This window comes from Aplidium turbinatum, chromosome 5, assembly GCF_918807975.1.
Source record: "Aplidium turbinatum chromosome 5, kaAplTurb1.1, whole genome shotgun sequence".
Taxonomy (NCBI): domain Eukaryota; kingdom Metazoa; phylum Chordata; class Ascidiacea; order Aplousobranchia; family Polyclinidae; genus Aplidium; species Aplidium turbinatum.
The window spans coordinates 33,884,505-33,909,068 of NC_137476.1; the positions used below are offsets into that span (position 1 = coordinate 33,884,505).

The 24,564-nt window shown below is 35.0% G+C and overlaps 2 protein-coding genes and 1 long non-coding RNA gene across 3 annotated transcripts; all 3 read right to left on the reverse strand.

Annotated features, from left to right (window-relative positions):
* Nucleotides 1–832: 832 nt before the first annotated feature.
* LOC145771176 (uncharacterized) lies at nucleotides 833–6,378 on the reverse strand. Its single transcript, XM_082582912.1, has 5 exons — nucleotides 6,194–6,378; nucleotides 4,462–5,027; nucleotides 4,271–4,290; nucleotides 3,935–4,090; nucleotides 833–916 (listed from the first exon to the last, which is right to left on the reverse strand). The coding sequence occupies exons 1-5, from the start codon at nucleotides 6,376–6,378 to the stop codon at nucleotides 833–835; spliced, it is 1,011 nt and encodes a 336-aa protein (XP_082439038.1).
* Nucleotides 6,379–13,894: 7,516 nt separating this feature from the next.
* LOC145771178 (uncharacterized) lies at nucleotides 13,895–16,527 on the reverse strand. Its single transcript, XM_082582913.1, has 2 exons — nucleotides 16,343–16,527; nucleotides 13,895–15,421 (listed from the first exon to the last, which is right to left on the reverse strand). The coding sequence occupies exons 1-2, from the start codon at nucleotides 16,525–16,527 to the stop codon at nucleotides 14,260–14,262; spliced, it is 1,347 nt and encodes a 448-aa protein (XP_082439039.1). The 3' UTR covers nucleotides 13,895–14,259.
* A 6,010-nt stretch (nucleotides 16,528–22,537) lies between these two features.
* LOC145770389 (uncharacterized) lies at nucleotides 22,538–24,352 on the reverse strand. Its single transcript, XR_014289146.1, has 2 exons — nucleotides 24,259–24,352; nucleotides 22,538–23,224 (listed from the first exon to the last, which is right to left on the reverse strand). It is a non-coding gene; the product is annotated as an uncharacterized LOC145770389 (long non-coding RNA).
* Nucleotides 24,353–24,564: the final 212 nt, after the last annotated feature.

Genomic DNA, 24,564 nt, shown 5'->3' on the forward strand with positions numbered 1-24,564 from the left:
CTTCAGGAACTTCAAGCTTCACAAAGGGGACCTTCCTTGTGTATTCATATTCAAAATTAGAGGAAAATGCAAACTGACTTAATAACACTTATTTTATAATGAAGCAACTGAATGAAGTAATATTTTCCTGAAAATCAAACAGAACAAACATACAACATAAGAATTAAAAATTATGAGTACATAGAATCAAGTTTGTCAAAAACATCATATTCATTGTTAAAAACATCACTTTCGTAAGAAGAGTTTACTCAGATAAATAACTAACGTCGATCAATGACAAACATGTAAAAACAAAATATTCACAATTCATAACACCCAAGAATATGAGGTTGTAAAGATGTTATAACCCTATCATATCTTTTTCTCATTGACAAACTAAATTGCTGAAATTGATAAGTGAATTTCCTATAAGGTGTGTGATTCGTTTGTGCCGATTTAGGTTACGCATGCGTGAAAATGATTTGTCACAAACATCGCATCTAAGCAGTTTTTCATCACAATCAGTTACATATGAGATTTCAAACGCCTAGATTGTGCAAATGACTTTTCACGAACATCACATTCATATGGTTTTTCACTAGTATGAGATTTCAGATGACCAGATTGAGAGAACAACGTTTTACAAACATCACATTGATATGGTTTTTGACCAGTGTGAAACCATTTGTGTCCATTCAAAGTATGAGCTAGTTTATGAAAATATTGCAACAATCAAATACGGTAACTTACTAAAACTGTCCGTATACGCAGCAGTAAAAAGTAGAATAACTGAGATGAATTTTACAAGTAGGATAAAAAATGCTTATGACGGTGTAATCTAGAACAAACGCTTCTATTCCATCATCATGCTCAACTTGCAAGATGCAAACGGTTTAGCAATCAATGCGGCAGAAATAGGTGACAAGGGATGGAACAACTAGAAAAACCAATCTATGATCAAAATAAAACTGTTCTTCTGATGAACAATCTAATGATTAACTAACGATGATTTCAAGTTAAAATGCTTATAACATACAGTACATACATACCACACAGTACATACCACAGTACAGGATTGGAGATGATAATTCTCCTGGTGCAAATATTTATATTCCATGATGTCTAGACCAATTTCCAAATGATTTTGGCCAATGATTCCATAAGGTTCGCGTATTTCAGAAACTTCAAACTTCACAGGGACACTTTCGTGTGGATTCATATTCAAATTTGCAGAAAACTGCTAACTACTAATACTTATTTTATAATGAAGCAATTGAATGAAGTAATATTTTCCTGAAAATCAAACAGAACAAACATGTAAAAGGTAAACACAAACAGTCTAAATTACCAGTACATAGAACAAACGTTGCCAAAAACATCATATTCATTGTTAAAAACATCATATTCGTAAGAAGAGTTTACTCGGGTAAAAAACCAAAGTCGATCATATGCCAACCATGCAGAAACAAAACATTAACAATTTCGTCTGAACGTAATCTTTTTCTCGTTGAAACACTAAATTTTCTTGTAGAAAAACTAATATGCTGAAAATGCTAAGTGAATCTCATAATAAAGTGTGTGATTCGTTTGCACCGATTTAAATTATACATGCGTGAAACTGATTTGTCACAAACATCGCACCTATGTAGTTTTCCATCACAATAAGTTACCATATGAGATTTCAAAGTACTAGATTGAGAAAACAACTTTTTACAAACATCACACTAATAATTATATGGCTTTTCACTAGAATGAGTTAGCATATGACATTTCAAACTATCACATCGTGAAAATGACTTGTCACAAACATCACATTCATGTGGTTTTTCACCAGAATGGGTTAGCTTGTGATATATCAAACTACGAGTTTGCAAAACAACTTTGTACAAACATCACATTTATACGTTTTTTTCTCCAGAATGAGTTAGCTTATGAGATTTTAAACGATCAGATCGCAGGCTTCGAAATTCACGGCGGACATGTCCGCCATCACAGCATGTGATGTCCGCGGGAAGTAACATCTAGATCAGTCATATTTGTCCGCAGAGAAATAACACAGGAACTAGCGATATAAATTGTCATTGCATGGTACGAACAATTATTGCGAGAATATAATTTCCCGCGCATCTAGAAAATGTGAATACTGTAGCCCTTAGCTTCCATTCAAGTAGGAAAACTTTCGATTGTTACGTTGCTTCCACGATTGATGAGATCGAATCAGCGTGATAAAGGTAAAATCTTCGCTAAAAATCGATGGGAGTACCTGTACTTCTACACTAATCACGCGCAACTTAGTTCAAGTCTTACGTCACAATGTCTGGCTTCAATCTCCAAGTAATATTGATAAGGCAAGGTTGGTTACAAAATTAGATTAAAATGCGAGTAGGCTATTACAGCAAGATGCAACAAAATTTGTTAAGTTTTGGTATTACAGTAAGAAAGACAAGGCCCAGGGAAAATTCACTTTCGCTCACATGACATGCAAAAACAACCTAAAGAAAAAAGCCTAGTGAAACTTTGCACAGTAGAACAAAGCAGCGTTAGTGCAGAAGTTTTCTGACTCGTGATTGTGATGCATTGAAGCCACACCACTTCGTTCGGTGGAAGTTAATTAGTTATGCGGCGTATTAAGCAGCTACACGGTGCTTTGATTCTGTTGTCCAAAATGGATGGACAACAAATCTGTACACATGATGTCAAACTTTTTATCAAACTATCCACTGCAACAAATTCAAAGAAAAAAAAATTGTGGTGAGAAAGAAACAATCAACTGCTCCTATATGGTTAAACAATATAACCAACACATGGGGGGTGTTGACCTGATGGACCAAGAATGGTCGTATATCAATTTGACCACAAGTCAAAATTCAAATATTGCTTGCGAGCTGTATTTGACTTGTTGGACATTGCTGTGAATAATGCCCATACTGTGCACACAAAATTTGCACAGCACAGAGATGGCATTTCTGCCATAGATTTGAAGACGTTCGAACGAATTGCAGCACGAAGCTTGATCGGTAGCTACAGCGGTCGTAAAAAGTCAGTCCCCGCAAGACCTATTGTCACTCCACAACAATAAAGTCGAATTAAAAATTCAGGACAATTGCTTGGTCACAAAATGACAAAGGATATATCAGGTGTAAGAAAAAGGTGTAAATTATGCACAACCAAAAATTAAAAAACATAATAAACAATAAATGTGAAAAGTGCAATTTTTCTTTTGCTATGTGAATGGCAGGGACTGTTTCCAATTGCACCCCCAAGCTCTAAGTTTTGCAGCCTATAAAGTAATATGATGTAGATATTGAATGACAGATATGTTTAAGTTATTTTGGCAGCCGATTGTAGCATCGAATAGACAGCGATAGACACGTGTTTCGCCCATGAGGCTGGGCTCATCAGTATCGCACCGTATTCTTGCCACTTGAGTAATCGACCGCCGCTTTACCAGTCAGTTTAACTCTTATCTTTGTGGAAAGAAAGAGCCAACAAAACCAGCAGGTGCCAGGGGTAGGTCAATGTGAAGATGTGTCAATGTGTCTTCACATTGACAGATATGTATTGATATGAATACTTGTATTGCATTGTATTGATATGTATGTATTGATATATACAGATATGATTGCGTTACATTTAAGTAGCGTAATTTTATTATAATTTCACAGCAAAATTACATAGTTTTGAACAGTTTTTGTTGTGTAAAACTGGAAAGAAAATCGTCAATAAATCTGAGAGCACAGAAGCAAGGTGTTTGTTTGGTGACATTATAGGGACATTATAAGGTGACATCACATTTATATGGTGACTCGCAGGTGTGAAGTCTTGTGTGTTTAATTAAATTATCTATGCGTGAAAATGATTTGTCACAAACATCACATTTATGTAATCTTTCACTAGAATGAAGTCGTTTGTGTCGATTGAAATTAGATTTACGTAAAAATAGCTTTTTACAAACAATACACTCGAATGTTTTTTTGCCAAAATGAATTTGATTATGAGATTTTAAATGACTAAACTGCGAAAATGACTTGCCACAAACGTCACACTTAAATGGTTTTTCACCAGAATGAGTTAGCTTATGAGATTGTAAACCACCATATTGCAAAAATGACTTTTCACAAACATCACATTTATGAGGTTTTTCACCAGAATGAATTAGCTTATGAGATTTCATATCAGCAGATCGCGCAAACGATTTTTCACAAACATCACATTTATATGGTTTTTCACCAGAATGAGTTAGCTTATGAGATTTCAAAGTACCAGATAGTGCAAATGACTTTTTACAAACATCACATATATGAGGTTTTTCTCCAGAATGAGTTAGCTTATGAGATTTTAAAGTGGCAATTTGGGAAAATGACTTTTCACAAATATCACATTTATATGGTTTTTCACCAGAATGAGTTAACTTATGAGATTTTAAAATGCCAATTCGCGAAAATGACTTTTCACAAATATCACATTTATATGGTTTTTCACCAGAATGAATTCGCTTGTGCCGTTTCAAATTACAAGATTGTGAAAATGACTTTTCACAAACATCACATTTATATGGTTTTTCGCCTGAGTGAAGACGTTTGTGCTGATTTAAATTGGCTATATGTAAATATGACTTGTCACAAATATCAGATTGATGCGGTCTTTCACCAGAATGGATTAGCTTATGAGATTTCAATTGACCAGATCGGGTAAATGATTTTTCACAAACATTACATTGATATGGTTTTCTACCAGTATGAAATCGCTGATGTCTTTCCAATTCAGATTTGCATTTAAAATTCTTGTGACAAAGTTTGCAACATAGTCGTTCACTCAAATGAATTTTTTTGTGACTGATCAATGCTGACTTGCTTTGGAAATGTTTATAACATATATTGCACTTTAAAGTTTCTTTCTCAGTTGGTTGGATAGAAGTTAACCCTTCTTGATACAAATATGGAGGCCATTCCTCGGTAGCTGAAGCAGTTTTTAAATCATCTTGGTCAATAATTTCACATGATTCAGGAACTTGAAGCTTCACTGGAACCTTTTCATCTTGATTTATACTGAAAGGTAAACAACAATTCATCGTCTCTAGCAAACTGATAAAGCAAATGGAAGGCAACAGAAATGATGTGCTGTGGAAAATTATAATAAAAAGTACGGTAGTGTAATATGGGTAGGCTTAAAAGACATTTTTACAAAATCAAATTTCTGTGAGACTATTGACGAAGGTTAATTTGGCGCAACAATAACTCGACGTGGAATACATTATACCGCAAGACTACGTGCTGCAAACTACACACTCTCTATTTTATCTTTGTCCGAAAGAAAATGTGTTTAAACGTGTTCTCTTTTCTTGATAAATTTTCGTTTTGATCTGCACTATTGATTATTTTAGGACAGTTTTAAAGTAATCTACTACAGTCCTCTGTGATGTAAGTCATCCTACTGCACCAACTCAATACATTATTACCTAATTAAATTTTTGTCACATCAAGGCTTCATGCATAGCAAGTTAAATACTTGGATTAAGTGAAAAAAAAGTCAAGGAATCTTCACGTTCACTATGGAAAACCAACACAAACTTTCATGCAAAGAGTTCAATCTCGTACACAGTACAGCTCAAAAGAATAAAAACTGGCTAAAAATTGCCAATCATGGATACTTTTTATTTATTGATGCTACAGTATTTTGCACCCAACTGGTGTGACTAAAGTAACTTGCCGGTTTAATCATTATCAACATTGTGAAGTTGTTTGTGACGTTGCAAATTATTGAAACGAAAAAAAAAAACAGTTGTAACAAAATACATTTCTACAGTCTAAAACAATGAAAACTATTAATACTACAAAAAGTGCTCAATGCCAAGCAAAAAGGCAAAGCAGAGCGAATTAAATCAAATGTAGTTATTACTATCTGAAGCCTTTACAAATTGTTTCACCTAACGGATCATCAGAAGGTCTTATTCAAAAGATTCTATTTGAATAAGACCTTCTGATGATCCGTTAGGTGAAACAATTTGTAAAGGCTTCAGATAGTAATAACTACATTTTCTACAGTCTACATATGTTCTTTCACTCGTGAGTGTTCACAGATGACTTTCTAGTTTGCAACTTTGCAACTATCGGTACTAATTAAAAAATCACTGCAAAATGGGTCGTCTGATGAACTACCGTATCTAATAATAAATGACCAACAATGATAACCGTTTAAAATGTTTGCAGCATACCGTATATTGCCATAAAGAGTTTCATTCTTAGTTGATTGGATGAAAGATAATTCTTCTTTATACAAACATGGATGACATTCCTTGGTGTCTACAACAGTTTCCAAATGATCTTGATCAATAATTCCATAAGGTTTGCATACTTCAGAAACCTCAAGCTTCACAGGAACACTTTCGTGTGGATTCATATTCAAAAGTGAAGAGAACTACAAACTGACTTAATAATTAGATACTTATTTAAAATGAAGAAACTGAATGAAGTAATATTTCCCTGAAAATCAAACAGAACAAACATGTAAAAGGTAAAGATAAACAGTCTAAATTACGAGTACGTAAAATCAGCTTTGTCAAAAACATCATAAGTAGTTGAATAAAGCAATTACTTTATTAAAATCACAAAAAAACATGAAAAAGGTAAAGATAAACTTTCCAAATAACGAGTACGTAGAATAGGGTGCTTATTTTTTTGCCAAAAAATTTATTTTTTCTTCTGCCTGTGTTTAAAGTGTTCCGTTTGGAAAAAAAACACTGTCTGCAAAAAAAATTTTGAAAAAAAATGATCCCTAGGGGGTCCTCCGGAGCAATTGCATGAACCAGTGTGAAAATAAGCATTTTTGCGTATAATTTCCTTATTTTTGATGATAGCATTAAGATTTTGGTGTCTATCCCCACAAATTCGACTACAAGAATGTCGTTTATGCTAACAAAAAGATTCTGGAACCAACCTGAGTAGACAATTTGCCCACATTTTGCAATTAACAAAAAAATGAATTTTGTAAAAAAAAATTGAGTTTAAACATAAGAATGAATAAACTTCACAAAACTAACATGAAAATGATACAAGAATAGCAATGAATGCACTAGCAGTTACTCAAATAGTAGGAGCAAAAATTATGTGGAGCTTTTTCGAATGTCTGGAATCTGTCTACGGTCGTTCTCCACCACTTGCAGAACATTTTGAAAATGGTCCTCAGAATGTGCACAAGGTAAAAAGTCTGCACACTGTTTCACCCCTCGTTCAGCACAGTCATTCACAACATTTAAAGCATCAACATTTTGAAGACCTCTCTGGTATGAATTTGCACTTGGCCAATTAGCAGCATTTTCAAGTAAAAACGTAGCATCAATTTTTATGATCTCAAAGAAGAACCATGAATCCTCTGTAATAAGTTCACTCAAGGAGGTGGTAGATGTAAGCCAAGTTGTGAAACCTGGCTTTCCGAATCCAGTACCATAGCGACTTGATGGGCACATCATCGGTTTAAGAGGTCTATGCAATAAGAGTTGTTGTACAATTTCTTCCTTTTCAGTATTCGAAAGCTCTGAACTGAAAAGGAAAAGAGGAATCATCTCTGGTGTGAGGTACCACAGATGTCTCTGCAATGCGCTCATTGCACTACTAGACACCAACTCATCGACATCAGCATAAAGCAAGATTGATTTAAACAATTTCAAATCATTGCATGGAGCATCCACAGCAGAACTGCTTAAAAACCACCAAGGACAATATACTAGAGCTGAAAAATTTATAAACTGTCTCAACTTTCTCAGCTGTGTTGTTGTTGCAATTGTACTAGGTGATAATCGATTAATGGCTGATTCAAGGAGGCAGATCTTGAAAGAATACAACAACTTTGCCATCCAGCGTGCTTTGTGTAAAGCTCCAGGTCTTCTAAAATTCAAAGTGATATTTCCTCCTAGAAATTTAGTGCACAGCTGTATCAGTTCATGGTAGTCGTCTCTTGCTGGTATAAAATCGCTTTGCAGCACTGACAAAGAATATTCTTTCAGTTGTTCAATTGCATGTGCTGTTTTGCTACCCAAATCTGAGCTTGAAATATCCATTAGCTGTATGGATGTATCCAATGAGCTAAAGTGTTTCCTAAATCTCAGAAACACAGATACAGCAGGCGATTTTGATGCCTCAATCTCAAGATCTTTAAAAATTTGACTGAGAATTACCTCTCCGATGTGGTGTCGACATCCAGACCATAAAAGCGCATGACCAAGCTGCTGCTGCATACAAACACATGCTGCTGTAAGGTGACCAGTGTTGCTTGCTGTTGTGTCAAACACCATGTTGACAATGCTTGAGGCACAATTCCATGATTGAAGCAACTGCATGATGAAATCAGCTACCTTACCCCCAACTTGCCTGTTACCGACTGACTGTGGTGGGTATGCAGGAGTACCAAGAAGCTTTGTTTCGTGCTGGGTTCCAACTATAACTGTAAGTCGTTCTTCTGAAACATTTGGGTTGTTCAACATTGGCAGAAGTTTGGAATCCCAGTGCAAGGACAATATTCTTGGAGGCTTCCAAACTTCTTTGGTTGAAGTAGCAATATTTTGGGCCACTTTGCGACGAGACTTGTCCACATAACTATATGACATTTTTAGCTTTGTCGGGTCACCTCCACTTTCTTCGATTAGCGTTCTGGTGTAAATTCGTTGTTGTGCCGGGGTCAATTTGATTCTTGCTGCTACAGATATGAGCTTTTGCGACTGAAGCAGATCTGGTGTAAAAATTCCCGAAGTGCCAGTTTTTTTTCGTTGTGTCTTGAATGGTGGTTGATTAGAAACTTCATCAGCAACCTCTGATTCACTGAAAGTATCGTCATCATCAACTAAACTTTCCTCGCTACTGCTAGCAAATGCGAGCGTTTCTTCTGTTTCTTTTTGTTGTTGCATTGATCTTTCTTTTCGCCGTTGCCTCGCTTCTTCTCTTCCATTTATTTTTTGTATTTTCTGTTTGTGAATTCTGTCAAAGCCTCCAAAGGTTGCAATTCTGTTTGCTTTCATGGATTGCAAAAAATTCAAATCTTCTCGATTTGTTATAAGAGTTTCCGCATTTTGAGGCCACAGTGGAAATGTTTTCTGAAGAAGCTTGGTTTCTTTTTCAAGCTTTTCAAGGGTAAATTCTTTAGTTCTTCTTTTGTTTGGAATTGTCCTCAATTTTGCATTATTTTGAACTGCTTGGATTATCTTTTTGCACGCTTTTTCTTCACGAATCATGGGAATATTGCCCTTCTTATAGAACGGAATTAACTTGTTTAAAACTTCTTTTGCCATTATGTACTTGGTTTGTCCTGGCTTATACTGCTGCAAATACATGTAACAACGGATGACTTGGCTGTAGGTTGGCAATCTTGCCCCAGTAATTTCAGCATCAGCAATTGAAATGCTTTCACCTAGACCAAAAATTTTTGTTGCATTACGAGTTGGTTTTGACGTTGATGCCTCAACAGCAGAAGAATTTTTTTCAGAACTCGATCCAGATGCTGAACCACACTCATCAAACAGAACACTCATTTTATCATGATAGGTTTACCAGTACTCAGTGAGCTATAAGCTTCAGTTAACCTACAGCAATCTGAAAAAGATTAATAAATATAGCAAAAAATGCTCATTTTGTCATCCCAATGCAGTGCAAGAACTTATTTATTAGCTAAAATGACATCCTTGTAGTTGAATTAGTGGGGATAGATGCCAAAATCTTTGTGCTATCATCAAAAGTAAGGAAATTATAAGCAAAAATGCTTATTTTCACACTGGTTCATGAAATTGCTCCGGAGGACCCCCTAGGGATCACTTTTTTTCAAATTTTTTTTGCAGACAGTGTTTTTTTCCCAAAAGGAACACTTTAAACACAGGCAGAAGAAAAAATAAATTTTTTGGCAAAAAAATAAGCACCCTAACGTAGAATCAACTTTGTCGAAAACACAACATTTATATGGGTTATTCACCAGAGTAAACACTTCTGAGCCGATGTAAAAACGATTGGTCAAACAAAACACATTGTTCAATTAACTTTGTCAAAAACATCATATTCATATGCTTTATTGTAACAAAGTGTAACTTTTTATGCTCTTTAAAGAAATTGAGAGAAAATATGTCGTTCCACTCACAACACATTGGTATGATAAAATAACCTTATTATATTAAGTAGCTAACTGCTCTAGGCTGCTGCTGAGCTGAGTCGGAGTCTGCCTCGCTTTCTAACCTAGGCTTGTTCTGACACGATCCCTGTTCCATATCTCGAAAGCTAAAACCTCAATTGCTAAGGTAACAGGGATCAGTAGTCAGTAGATGTAACAGAAAATATATTTCGCACTTGCTAGTGCATCGTCAGTTACGCTCATGTTTTGACATTATTGCGTCACTGTAGTGTTATTTAAAACATTACTTGTAGGCTTTAACTGCCCTTTATTAAAACTGACGATGCACTAGCAAGTGCGAAATATATTTTCTGTTACATCTACTGACTACTGATCCCTGTTACCTTGGCAATTGAGGTTTTAGCTTATTATATCAAGCATAGAATGATTGACCTTAGGGGTTTCAAGTTATTAAAAGCATGAAAACACTTTATTTAAAATACATTAGATATACATGATTTTGCACCAGAATGAGTTACCTTATGTATTAACTATTCGATAACAACGTTTATACTGATACTTTAAATTAAGCTGAAAATGAAAAATGTTATTAAAGTGTGAATCCGTTTGTGTCGATTTCCATGCGAACATGTGACAAGAATCCATGCGACATTGATACGGTTCTTTACCAAAATGAGTTGATTGCATGAGCTTTAATTACATTTAAATGAGCATGCATATGCTTTTTCACCAGAATGAGTTACCTAACAAGTTAACAATTCAACTTCAACGCTTTCAACATCACTTAAAGAAAACGTAGAAACACACTGATAAACCGTCATTGAAACTTGAAAGGGTATGTCGCAGTTTTCAACGTCTGATGTGTAAAAGTAAACAACCCACAACGGTGAAACTTGGTAATATGAACCACTATTTAAACACTTCACCAAGAAACTAGGGATGGAAGAAATATAGTTAGGGTATAGCGATCTAAACCGATCTATATACACAGGCCTTGACAACGTGCAAACTGGAGGTTTGACCAAAGGCCGTTGTCAATTTAAGTTTGAATTTTCATCAGATATCTTGACAAGGACAATTATGTGATCTTTCAGCAGAGCAAAGTCGTTTATGTCGATTAAAATTAGTTTTACATAAAAATTACTTTTTACAAACACTACATTCGTATGATTCATATTGAAACATAAAAGGAAAATACAAACTCCTTTTAATAATACTTATCTTAATTGAAGCAACTGAATGAAGTAATATTTTCTTGAAAATCAAACAGAGCAAACATGTAAAAGGTAAAGATAGTCTATATTACGAGTACATTAAATTACTTTGTCAAAAACATCATATGCATTGTTAAAAACACTACATTCGTAAGAAGAGTTTACTCTTCAAAGCACTCAAGAATATGTGGTTGCAAAAATGTTGTAGCCCTAATATACACAGGCCTTGTCAACGTGCGAACTTATAGTGTAGTAGTGACTGGAAACCGATGTAATTTAGATTTCGAAAGATAGGCTAAACGTAGTATTTTTCTCGTTGAAAAACTAAATTTTTTTGTAGAATGGTTAAATTGCTGAAATTGATAAGTGAATCTCATATAAGGTGTGTGATCCGTTTGTGCTGATTTAAATTATGCTTGTGTGAAAATGATTTGTCACAAACATCGAATCTATTTAGTTTTTCATCGCCAGAATGAGTTAGCATATGAGATTTAAAAAGGCTAGATTGCAAAAACGACTTTTCACAAACCTCACATTTATATAGCATTTCACCAGAATGAATTCGTTTGTGCCGTTTCAAATTACTAGATTCAGAAAACGACTTTTCACAAACATCACATTTATATGGTTTTTCACCAGAATGAATTAGCTTGTGCCGTTTCAAATTACTAGATCGTGCAAATAAATTTTCACAAACGTCACATTTATATGGTTTTTCACCAGAATGAATTAGCTTATGAGAATTTAAAGTGCTAGATTGCGAAAATTGCTTTTTACAAACATCACATTTATATGGTTTTTCACCGGAATGAGTTAGCTCATGAGATTTCAAATTACCAGATCGCGAAAAATACTTTTCACAAACATCACATTTATATGGCTTTTCACCAGTGTGAATTCTCTGATGTCTTTCCAATTCATATTTCCTTTTAAAACTCTTACCACAAAAATAACAACATCGTTCCCTGAGGTGACTTTTTTGATGAGTATTCAATGCTGATTTGCATTGGAAATGCTCATAACATACATTGCAATTCAGAGTTTCCTTTTCATTTGATTGTATGGAAAATAACCCTTCTTGATACAAATATGGAGGACATTCCTTGGTGGTTGAAGCAGTTTTTAAATCATCTCGGTTCATAATTTCACATGATTCAGGAACTTCAAGCTTCACTAAAACTTTTTCATGTTGATTTATACTGAAAGGTAAAATGATAATTAATATTGTTTCTTGCAAACTGACTGTGCAACTCGATAGAAACAAAGAGGAGTGTGAAAAAGCGTAGGTAAAATATTATAATATGAGCAATTGAGCATCAGACATCTTGACAAGGCCAACTTAGCGTGAGCAAAATTCAAACACAAATTTGCAAGTTCAAATTTTATTTCAATTCTTCAGCAAAAACAAAATTGTTTTTTGTAAGATGAAACTACATTATAACAAGCAAATGTGATGTCCTGGTATAAGAGTAACTGCATAGTTTTGTAGCCTAACACAAGCTGTTGTTTCAAACTTTGCAAATAATCTGGAGTTTACATATCTTTTTCACCAACACTTTTATCTCAGCTGAAAACAAACAGTAACAAATACAGAAGTAACAGGAGGGAGTAACAAAACTAATGGCTCTCTTTGAATGTTATCGTATCACAATAAGCGAGCTACTTTCAAAGTCATGGTTGGCAACCTCAGCATACATCACATTCCATGCTTTTTTCAAGAATTTCTGGATTGCACTTTTAAATAAATTCTTTGCTTTCTGGATTAGATTTTCATTTGCAACTCAGAATACAATAATGACTTAACTTATGACATTTTAAATTACCAGATTGAGAAAACAATTTTTCACAAACATTACATTTATATGGTTTTTCACCAGTGTAAACTAGTTTGTGCCGATTTAAATCACCTATGCTTGAAAACGGTTTTTCACAAACATCACATGTAGGCTATGTTGTCTTTCACCAGAATGAGGCAGCTTATGAGACTTCAAACTATCACATTGCAAAAATGACTTTTCACAAGCATCACATCTACATGCTGTTTTACTAGTGTGAATTAATAATTTCATACGATTTGCATACTTTAGGAACTTCATTTGAATCTTTACATATTGATTTATACTAAAAGGCAGCTCTATTAATAAGATGTTATCTTTTTATGACAAAGAGCCCACTGATGACTTTTTATGTTCCAGTAGATACGCATTTGCAACTTTTGATGCAAAACGTACAGTAAAATGGTTCCTCTGATAATCAATCCAATGATTGACCAATGATGATTTTAGTTTAAAATGCTTATAACATACAGTACATACCACACAACATCATTCAGAACTTCATTTTCAGTTGATTGAATTGGAGATGATAATTCTTTATTATGCAAACAGGGATAACATTCCTTGGTGTCTGGACCAATTTCCAAATGATCTTGGCCAATGATTCTATAAGGTTCGCATACTTCAGGAACTTCAAGCTTCACAGGGACACTTTCGCGTAGATTCATATTCAAAATTGGAGTAAACTGCAATGTGACTTAACAACACTTATTTTATAGGCTAATGAAGCAACTGATTGAAGAAATACTTTACTGAAAATTCAACAGAACAAACATGTAAAAGGTGAAAATAAACCGTCTAAGTTACGAGTAAATAATATATAAAACATAATCAATACGAGTAGAATCAACTTTGTCAAAAACATCATATTCATTGTTAAAAATATCACATTTGTAAGAAGAGTTTACTTAGGTAAATTACCAATGTCGATCATATAACAAACAAACAAAAACAAAACAATTACAATTCATAACACCCATAGTCAGGTAAATAACCAAAGTCGACCATATGGCAAACATGTAAAAACAAAACATTCATAATTTTGGCTAAACGTAATCTTTTTCTCGCTGAAAAACGAAATTTTCTTGAAGAAAAACTAAATTGCTGAAATTGATAAGTGAATCTCATATAAGGTGTGTGATTCGTTTGTGCCGAGTCAAATTAGGCATGCGTGAAAATGATTTGTCACAAGCATCGCATTTATATGGCTTTTCACCAGAATGAGTTAGCTTATGAGATTTCAAATTACTAGATTGTGAAAATGACTTTTTACAAACATCACATTTATATGGTTTTTCACCAGAATGAGTTAGCCTGTGAGATTTTAAATCACCAAATCGCGCAAATGACTTTTCACAAACATCACATTTATATGATTTTTCACGAGAATGAATTAGCTTATGAGATTTCAGATGACCAGATTGCACAAAAAACTTTTCACAAACATCACATTTATATGGTTTTTCTCCAGAATGAGTTAGCTTATGAGATTTTAAATTGCCAGATAGCGAAAAAGACTTTTCACAAATATCACATTTATATGGTTTTACACCAGAATGAGTTAGCTTATGAGATTTCAAACCAACAGATTGTGCAAATGACTTTTCACAAACATCACATTTATATGATTTTTCTCCAGAATGAATTAGCATATGAGATTTCAAAGTACCAGATTGCACAAACAACTTTTCACAAACATCACATTTATATGGTTTATCTCCAGAATGAATTAGCTTATGATATTTCAAATTGCTAGATTGCGAAAATGACTTTTCACAAACATCACATTTATATGGTTTTTCACCAGAATGAGTTAGTTTGTGAGATTTCAAATGACCAGATCGGGCAAATGATTTTTCACAAACATTACAGCTATATGGTTTTTCACCAGAATGAGTTACCTTGTGAGATTTCAAATAAGCAGATCGGGCAAATGATTTTTCACAAACGTTACATGGATATGGTTTTTCACCAGCGTGAAATCGCTGATGTCTTTCCAATTCAGATTTGCATTTAAAACTCTTATCACAAAGTTTGCAACAAAGTCGTTCATTCAAATTATTTTTTTTGTGACTGATCAATGCAGACTGGGTTTGGAAATGTTTATAACATATATTGCACTTTAAAATTTCTTTCTCAGTTGGTTGGATGAAAGATAACCTTTCTTGATACAAATATGGAGGACATTCTTTGGTGGTTGAAACAGTTTTTAAATCATCTTGGTTTATAACTTCACATGATTCAGGAACTTCAAGCTTAACTGGAACCTTGTCATCTTGATTCATACTGAAAGGTAAAACGACAATTAATCGTCTCTAGCAAACTGATCATGCAACTCGATAGGAACGGAAAGGATGGGATGTGAAAAAGTATTAATAAAAGTAGTATAATATGGGTACGCCTAAAAGACATTTTGACAAAACCAAATTTCCGTGAGACAATTGACCAAGGTTAATTTGGCGCAACAGCAAGTCGACGTGGAATACATTTTACCGCAAGACTACGTGCTGCAAACTACATACATACTCTTTACTTTATCTTTGTCCATTCTTTGTCCGAAAAAAAATGTGTTGAAACGTATTCTCTTTTCTTGATAAATTTTCGATGCGAACTGCACTATTGATTCTCTTATGAGAGTTTTAAAGTAATCTACTACAGTCCTCTGTGATGTAAGTCATCTTACGGCACCAACTCAATACATGGTTGCCTACTTTTATTTTTGTCACATCTAGGATTCATGCCTAGCAAGTTAAATACTTGGATTAAGTGAACAGAAAGTCAACGAAGCCAATCTTCACGTTCACCATGGAAAACCAGCACAAACTTTCATGCAAAGAATTGAATCTCTTGCAGAGTACAGCCCAGAAGGACAATAAAAATTGGCTGAAATCGCCAATGATGGAGACTTTTTATTGATGCTACAGTATTTTTCACCCAACTGGTGTAACTAAAATAACTTGCCGGTTTTATCATTATCAACAGTGTGAAATTGTTTGTAACGTTGCAAATTACTAAAACGAAAATAACAACAGTTCTAACAAAAAACATTTCTACAGCCTGCATATGTTCTTTCACTCGTGAGTGTTCACAGATGACTATCTAGTTTGCAACTCATAATCTAAGAATCACTGCAAAATGGTTCATCTGATGATCTATCTAATAATAATTGACCAACAATGGTGAACGTTTAAAATGTTTGCAGCATACCGTATATTACCATACAGAGTTTCATTCTCAGTTGATTGGATGGAAGGTAATTTTTCTTGATACAAACATGGATGACCTTCCTTGGTGTCTACAATGGTTTCCAAATGATGTCGATCAATGATTCCACAAGGTTCGCATACTTCAGAAACTTCAAGCTTCACAGGAACACTTTCGTGTGGATTCATATTCAAAAGTGAAGGAAACTACAAACTGACTCAATAACACTTATTTTATAATGAAGCAATTGAATCAAGTAATATTTTCCTGAACATCAAACAGAAATAACATGTAAATGGTATAGAAAATTGTCTAAATTATGAGCACAGGAGCAAAGTGTTTGTTTAAAGCTTCAACTCCAATGTCCCTGACAGTTACATAATGTATTAACATAATTTATAACATATAATTCACAAGGTCTTAAAACGTACTGTTAGAAGTTTGGATGCCAACCTCTACATATGCATACATTACAGTATTAATCTTTTTTTTTTCACTGGACGGAGTTACCATACGAGATTTCAAATAACACGAATGAGAATAACTTGTCACAAATATCATATTCCTATGATTTTTCAACAGTGTGAAATAGTTTGAAAACGATTTGTCATAAGCATTGCATCTGTGTGGTCTTTCACCAGATGGAGTTAGTTTATGAGATTTCAAATTACCAGATTGAAAATGACTTTTCACAGGCATCACGTTGATATGGTTTTTCACCAGTGTGTAGTCGTTTCTACAGATTTAAAACATCCAAGCATGAAAACGATTTGTCACAAGCTAACCCATGCATTTATGTGGTCTTTCACCAGAATGAGTGAGCTTATTAGACTTCAAATGACCAAGTACCGAGAACGACGTTTGACAATCAACTTATGGCTTTTCACTAGTGTGTATTTGCTGATGACTTTCCAATTTCCAATCTAGATTTGCATTTAAAACTCGTATCACAAGCTTGGAACAACTTCGTTCCCTAAAATGAATGTTTTGATGACAAATCAACTAAATAACTTCACAGTGCAGATTCTAACGATCTGTTTAAGCCTGATGCTGCGAGTTAGTTGTGGCAATATCGAATTACACCAGCTTTCGGAACACAGTTCCCCAGCCATGCGCCACGACGAATGGTGTTGAATTCAGCGAGTGGTTCTTTCATGTGGCTCTTTGGTTTAGCTTGAGGCTGCCAGCTGTTGAGCCCCTGCGCTGCCAGGCGCCATTGCAGTAAAATTTTGCCGAATTAGTTGTTAGTAGATTAGGTGACGCAGTTCTTCCTCCTCGGCATGGTTGTTGATTTTTGGATTTTGCCTGCTGATGAATATGGCCTCTTTAAATCGTAATTGTACCGCGTCATTTTCTCTGGCAATAATTTTAAATTCAAAGTCGGCGTGGCACTGTTGTTGATGATCAAAGACCGAACTTTTATCTGAGCAAAGGTGTTCTTTGATGCGGGAGTGGAGTGGGCGGATCATGCTGCCTATATAGCTTTCCCTGCATTTTTTGCATGTGATCTTGTAGACACAGTTCTTGGTGGTACACATGTCGTCGTTCCGTAGTTGGTAGTTTTGCAGCCGGCAAGGTTTGGATTTTTGTGGTTTTTTAAATGCGTTTCGGAGCGTTTGTGAACGTCGAAAGAGGCGGACTGGCAAGTCCAGGTCTTTGAAGACTTTCTTTATTTTACGATCCGTGTCGTCGCTCATACATAAGGAAATTCGAAATGTATTGGGTTGTATGGTGTCTGAGGTGGGAGTTGTCTGCTTTGTCGGTGTCGTCGTCGTCTGGGTGGTTGCTTAAGAAAGTCCTTGGGGTATCCGTTTTCCTTGATTGTCTTTTCAAATTCAGTCAGGTGTGGTGCTGCTTTATTGGGTGAAGAACATCTATCCCTTCTTCTCTGTATTTCGTTAAAGAGTATGGTCTTCTTACTGCTTGTGGGTAGGGCCGGATCGAAGTGTGGGAGTAGTTTTGCCTTTGCCTTTTTCTGGTAGCACTCGTGGTGGAGTGTGCCGTCTTTGTCGATTTTTATGGTGAAGTCCAGTAGTGAGATGGTGTTGTCTGCTGTTGGTAATTCTATTTCAAAGTTGATGGCTGGGTGCGCTTGGTTGAGAGCATTTTCGATGGCTAAGGCTTCCTTATTGTTAACTGTCAGCAAAAATGTGTCGTCAACGTATCGTCTGTAGAGAGTGAGGTTTGTCTGGTTCCGCAATGTCTGCTTTTCAAGGGTGTCCATGAAGAAGATGGCGAGAAATCCAGATATGGCGTTACCCATTGGTAGACCGTCAACTTGGCTATAGAACTTCTCCTTGAATGTGAAGACATTGTTCTGAAGGTTAATCTCGAGAAGGGAACCGATCTCTTCAGGGTGGAACGGGCTGCAGATTTGTGTTCTTCCTGTCGACAGTTTTTGGATTACGTTATTGGTCGCTTCCTTATACACCTCCGTCCTCCATCCCCCAATGTACAACTCCATCCTCCGCAATGTCCATCCTCCGCCGTACACCTCCGCAATGTACACCTCCACCCCCCCCCCTAAGGCAGATGGCAGATGATCCATGTTATTCCATCGATTGTTTCATATTCTTCTCCACTAGCTTTCACACCATCTAATATTGCTGCTGGATTTCGAAAAACGGGTATCTACCCATTTGACAGAAATGCAATTAGACCAGATGAATATCTGCAAAGTTATGCAACGTATCGATCGTTCCTTTCTGAGCAAGAAATGGCCCCTTCACTAGCTGATAAAGACCTTGAAGTTATGACCACGACTTTTGCAAGGTCTGACAATGATCGCCGTAGAGCAAGACATTCAGGATAACCAAACAACCTCAAACCAGGATAATAGTACAATTTTGAATGTTGTTGAATGCCCTGTTAATGTGAGCGCAGAAAACATACGGCCATTACATCATTTGGAGCCGAGACCTTCGACATCTCGCCGACAATATAAAGTAAAGTCCTCCATATACACCGACACACCTGAACGAAATGAACTACGGCAAGGGAGTGCCAAGCTTTCGAGGTATTCCGCAACTCCCAAGGCTCCCAAACGTAAATTACAATACCAAGCCAAACTGAAGATAGAAAAAAAATTCAAGAAATTTGAAAGTGACAGCAGTGATGATGATATTCCTTTAACAACCACGTGTAATGACGTATCAGATGACAGTAGCAAGCACTCTGATAAATCCCAGTTGTCATCAGACTCGTCACATCCAGACCAACTACAACTGAGTAATATGAAAGATGACTGGTGCCGCATCGACAGAAAAGTATTACGTTTACTCTCAGTTGATTGGATGGAAAATTATCCTTCTCGATGCAAATATGGATTACATTCCTTGGTGGCTGGACCAGTTTCCATAATCCATATGATCTTGATAAATGATTCTATAAGGGTCGCATACTTCAGAAACTTCAAGCTTCACAAGGACACTTTCAAGTGGATCATACTCCAAACTGGATGAAACTGCAAACTGACTTAATAACACTTATTTTATAATGAAGCAACTGAATGAAGTAATATTTTCCTGAAAATCAAACAGAACAAACATACAAGACAAACATTAAAAATTATGCGTACGTAAAATCACCTTTGTTAAAACCATCACATTAATTGTTAAAAACATCACATTCGTAAGAAAAGTTTACTCAGATAAATAACCAAAGTCGATCATATGACAAACATGTACGTAAAAACAAAATATTCACAATTCATAACACCCAAGAATATGAGGTTGTAAAGATGTTATAATCCGACTATATCTCATTGAAAAACTAAATTGCTGAAATTGATAAGTGAATTTCATATAAGGTGTGTGATTCGTTTGTGCCGATTTAGGTTACGCATGCATGAAAATGATTTGTCACAAACATCGCATCTAACTCTAAGTAGTTTTTCATCACAATGAGTTACATATGAGATTTCAAATGCTAGATTGTGCAAATGACTTTTCACGAACATCACATTCATATGGTTTTCACTAGTATGAGATTTCAGATGACCAGATTGAGAGAACAACGTTTCACAAACAATACATTGATATCGTTTTTCACCAGGGCGAAACCACTTGTGTTGATTCAAAGTATACTAGCGTGAAAACGATTTGTCACAAATACCGTATCCCATTTATGTGATATTTCAACAGAATGAGAAGGCAAACAGAAATGATGCAAAAGCAATGTGTTAAATGATTAAACAGAAAGAAACATGAACCAAGCAAAGATAAACGTTCCAAATTATTGATATGTAGATTGCAGAGTAAACTTTGTCAAAAACATCGTGTTTGTTGTTCAAAAACATTTTATTTATATGGTTAACCACTAGACCAGAGTAAACACTTCTGAGCCGATCACATCACAAACCTTTAAACACGAAACAATCATAACATTAATTGCATTCAAGTAAATCACATTCATTTGATGACAAAGCAAAAAATGGGGGAGCACGTCGCATCTGTTGATATTTACCGTATTTTTTTTAGTGAGTCGTTTTGGTTATACAAACATCAAGTGTACATCTGCAAAAAAGATTTGTCGTAAACATCATCTGATGAGCTAACTCATTCTGGTGAGAAACCATACGAATGAGTTTGCTTATGAGGTTTTAAAATACAAGATTGCAAAATAGCTTTTACAAACATCACATTTATATGGTTTGTCACCAATGTGGAGTCGTTTGTGTTGATTTAAATTAGATAATTGTGAAAATGACTTGTTACAAGCATCACATCTATGTGGTTTTTCACCAGAATGAGTTAGTTTATGAAATTTTAAAAATTATACAGCTTCGGTAGAGAGTTTGTCTTGTTGAACCATAGGCATACGAAGCCGAGCAACGTTATCAAGTTTAACATATTAAAGATTTGTGAAGAGAGGGGCGTTCTTCCCAGCTATCAGCACAAGGCTGAGCACTTGCTAGTACAGCGAGCAGCTGCGATTCGCTAACCATAACGGTGTAGCTTCCACGCTAGCCATTCAGACTATCCAATCAACGATATGTATTGATATGTATATATAAATCAAATATAGTTATTACTATCTGAAGCCTTTACAAATTGTTTCACCTAACGGATCATCAGAAGGTCTTATTCAAATAGAAATTGCTTAGCATTGAGCACTTTTTTGTAGTATTGATAGTTTTCATTGTTTTGATATGTATATATATGTATTGATATATCAACAATATCAGACTATCCAATGCGATAATATTAAAGATTATTATATTTACAAAAAACACAAAACTACGCAACAATTAAATATCGAACGTTTTCGACATCACAAGATGTCCTCTTCAGGAATAATATACACACAACTTAACTACATCTGAATAAAATGCAATGGTTAACTAAATCTATAAGTAGGAAAATACAAAAACTGCACAGTACTTCTGACTAGCTCAAACTCAACGATAGGCTCCACGAGAATCAAAGGTAACTGCATCAAAAGGTGTTAAACAGATCACATGATATGGTAGAAAGGCAAGGTGCGAAAAAACTAATTTTAAAATACAGAGAGCAAAAAAGATGAGCCGCAAGCATACAATTGTCTGTTCAAAAGTGGATTGTGACGTTTTATGTACAAGGCTTCCAAGATTTTAGTTTGATACTCAGACCTGCCTCTGGACATGATCTCAAATTGTTTGATAAAAACGTTGTTTTGACATTCTGTACATGAGAAAATGTGATCTTTAATTGCGCTTTTCTGAACAGAATTCAAATTCAGGTGTTCCCCAGCTCTAGTCGATAAATGTCTTGTTGACATACCGATGTATGTCAGGCTTGCATCACGCAAACAACTGAATTTATAAACGACATTAGAACATAGAGCAAAGGGCGTAGGCGACTTCAGCTGGAAATATCTGCCTACTTTGAACGTTCTATATACAGGGTAAATGTCACAATCAAATTTCTTTTTGACAATTTTAGCTAGATTTTTTGAAAATCTTACCGAATATTTTCCCAAGAATGGTACATCAAAAAAGTTGCTAAAATCGTCTTCTTCGGGTTTATCTTTTGGTTTCGTATCCAAAAAAGCTTTTAATATTTCATCAAAAAAGTATGACGGGTATCCATTTAAATATATCATATTTCTCAACTTGTTAGTTTCATTGTGGAACAATAAGTCCGTCGAGCAAACCAAACGGGCACGAGACAAAAGACACAAGATTAATCCAGACTTCCACTTATTTGGGCAAAAAGCGATGTAATTTTAAAGTAAGCCAGTGTTGGTGGGTTGTCTCCAGATTTGTGTGTCAAACGAGTCATAATTTATTTTTACTTCATTTTTAAAAGTATTAGATGTCATTTTTAAAGTATTAGATTGCGAAAACAACATTTCACAAACATCACATTTATATGGTTTTGTGTTGATTTAATTTAGGTAATTGTGAAAATGACTTGTTAAAAACATCACATTTATGTGGTTTTTCACCAGAATGAGTTAATTCATGAGATTACAAATTGTTAGATTGCGTAAATAACTTTTTACAAACATCACATTTATATGATTTTTCACCAGAATGAGTTAATCTATGTGATTTCAAACCATCAGATCGAGCAAACGACTTGTCACAAACATCACATTTGTATGACTTTTTATCAGTGTAAATTCGCTGATGTCTTTCCAAATCAGATTTCCATTTAAAATTCTTAACACAAAAATTGCAACAACATTGTTCCCTGAAGTGAATTTTTTGATGAGTATTCAATGCTGATTTGCTTTGGAAATGTTCATAACATACATTGCAAATCAATGGAAGATAACCCTTCTTGATACAAATATGGAGGACATTCCTTGGTGGTGGAAACAGTTTTCAAATCATCTTGGTTTCTAATTTCGCATGATTCAGGAACTTCAAGCTTGACTGGAACCTTTTCATGTTGATTCATACTGAAAGGTAAAATGATGATTAATTGATTCTTGTAAACTGATCGTGCAACTCGATAGCAACAGAAAGGATGAGACGTGAAAAATTGTGGGTAAAATATTATAATATGAGCATTGAGCATCAGACATCTTGACAAGGCCGATTTAGTGTGAGCAAAATTCAAACGCAAATTTGCATGTTTAAATTTTATTTGAATTCTGAAGCAATAACAAAATTGGTTTTTGTGAGAAGAAACTACATTATAACACGTAAATATGGCGTCCTGCTGTAAGAGATACTGCATAATTTATTTAAATCATCTTGGTCAATAATTTCATACGATTTGCAATTTCAGGTACTGTACTTCAAGCATCATTCGAATCTTTACATGTTGATTCATACTAAAAGGCAGCTCAACTAATAACATGTTGTCTTTTGATAACAAAGGGCCCACTGATGACTTTCCACGTTCCAGTAGATATGCATTTGTAACTTTTAATGCAAAACTTATAATAAAACAATTCCTCTGATGAACAATCTAATGATTGACCAACGATGATTTCTGTTTAATCCTTAGAAGGTTGGGCTCCTGGAGTCTTGCTCAGTTTGGGGGGGGGGGGCTGTCGATTCTTCTTATGCTTTAGGAGTGATATCTCTGTTATTTTTTAAGGCACGGATTCAAAATTTGGGATTCACTTTGTAAAATTATTCACGCTGAACAATGAACATATTTGAAGATTAAAACTATGTAAATTTTAGAACTGCTCATATACGTTGAAATGTTGAGGTGACTTATGGCTGTAATTTTAGCGTGAGTTTACACATTATTTTTTGGTAGAGTAACGAAGAACATGCATTGCAATTTTGTGATTAAAATTTTTATAACATAATTTTACATACAGCCAATTCCCTTCACGCTGTGAAACAGATAGGATTAACGAGACATGGGCTAATTAATTACTTTTAGAGATACAACTGTTGATACAAAAAAGTTGAATTGACAGCCCACCCCCCCAACCTCCAAAGGGTTAAAATGCTTATAACATACGGTACATACCACACAATGTCATTCAGAACTTCATTCTCAGTTGCTTGAATTGGAGATGATAATTCTTCCTGTGCAAACATGGATAACATTCCTTGGTGTCTGAACCAATTTCCAAATGATCTTGGCCAATGATTCCATAAGGTTCCCATACTTCAGAAACTTCAAGCTTCACAGGAACACTTTCGTGTGGATTCATATTCAAAACTGGAGGAAACTTCAAACTGACTTAATAACACTTATTTTATAATGAAGCAACTGAATGAAGTAATATTTTCCTGAAAATCAAACAGAACAAACATACAACTTAAAGATTAA

What these genes read in the sequence shown, in the direction of transcription:
- LOC145771176 (XM_082582912.1), bottom strand. Translation starts at nt 6,378, where the DNA reads ATGAATCCACACGAAAGTGTTCCTGTGAAGCTTGAGGTTTCTGAAGTA. An exon ending in ACTCTTTATGGCAATATACG is followed by an intron (nt 5,028 to 6,193) that starts GTATGCTGCAAA and finishes TTTACCTTTCAG; the next exon opens with TATAAATCAAGATGAAAAGG. An exon ending in GCACAAGCGAATTCATTCTG is followed by an intron (nt 4,291 to 4,461) that starts GTGAAAAACCAT and finishes CTCATTCTGGAG; the next exon opens with AAAAACCTCATATATGTGAT.
- LOC145771178 (XM_082582913.1), bottom strand. Translation starts at nt 16,527, where the DNA reads ATGAATCCACACGAAAGTGTTCCTGTGAAGCTTGAAGTTTCTGAAGTA. An exon ending in ACTCTGTATGGTAATATACG is followed by an intron (nt 15,422 to 16,342) that starts GTATGCTGCAAA and finishes TTTACCTTTCAG; the next exon opens with TATGAATCAAGATGACAAGG.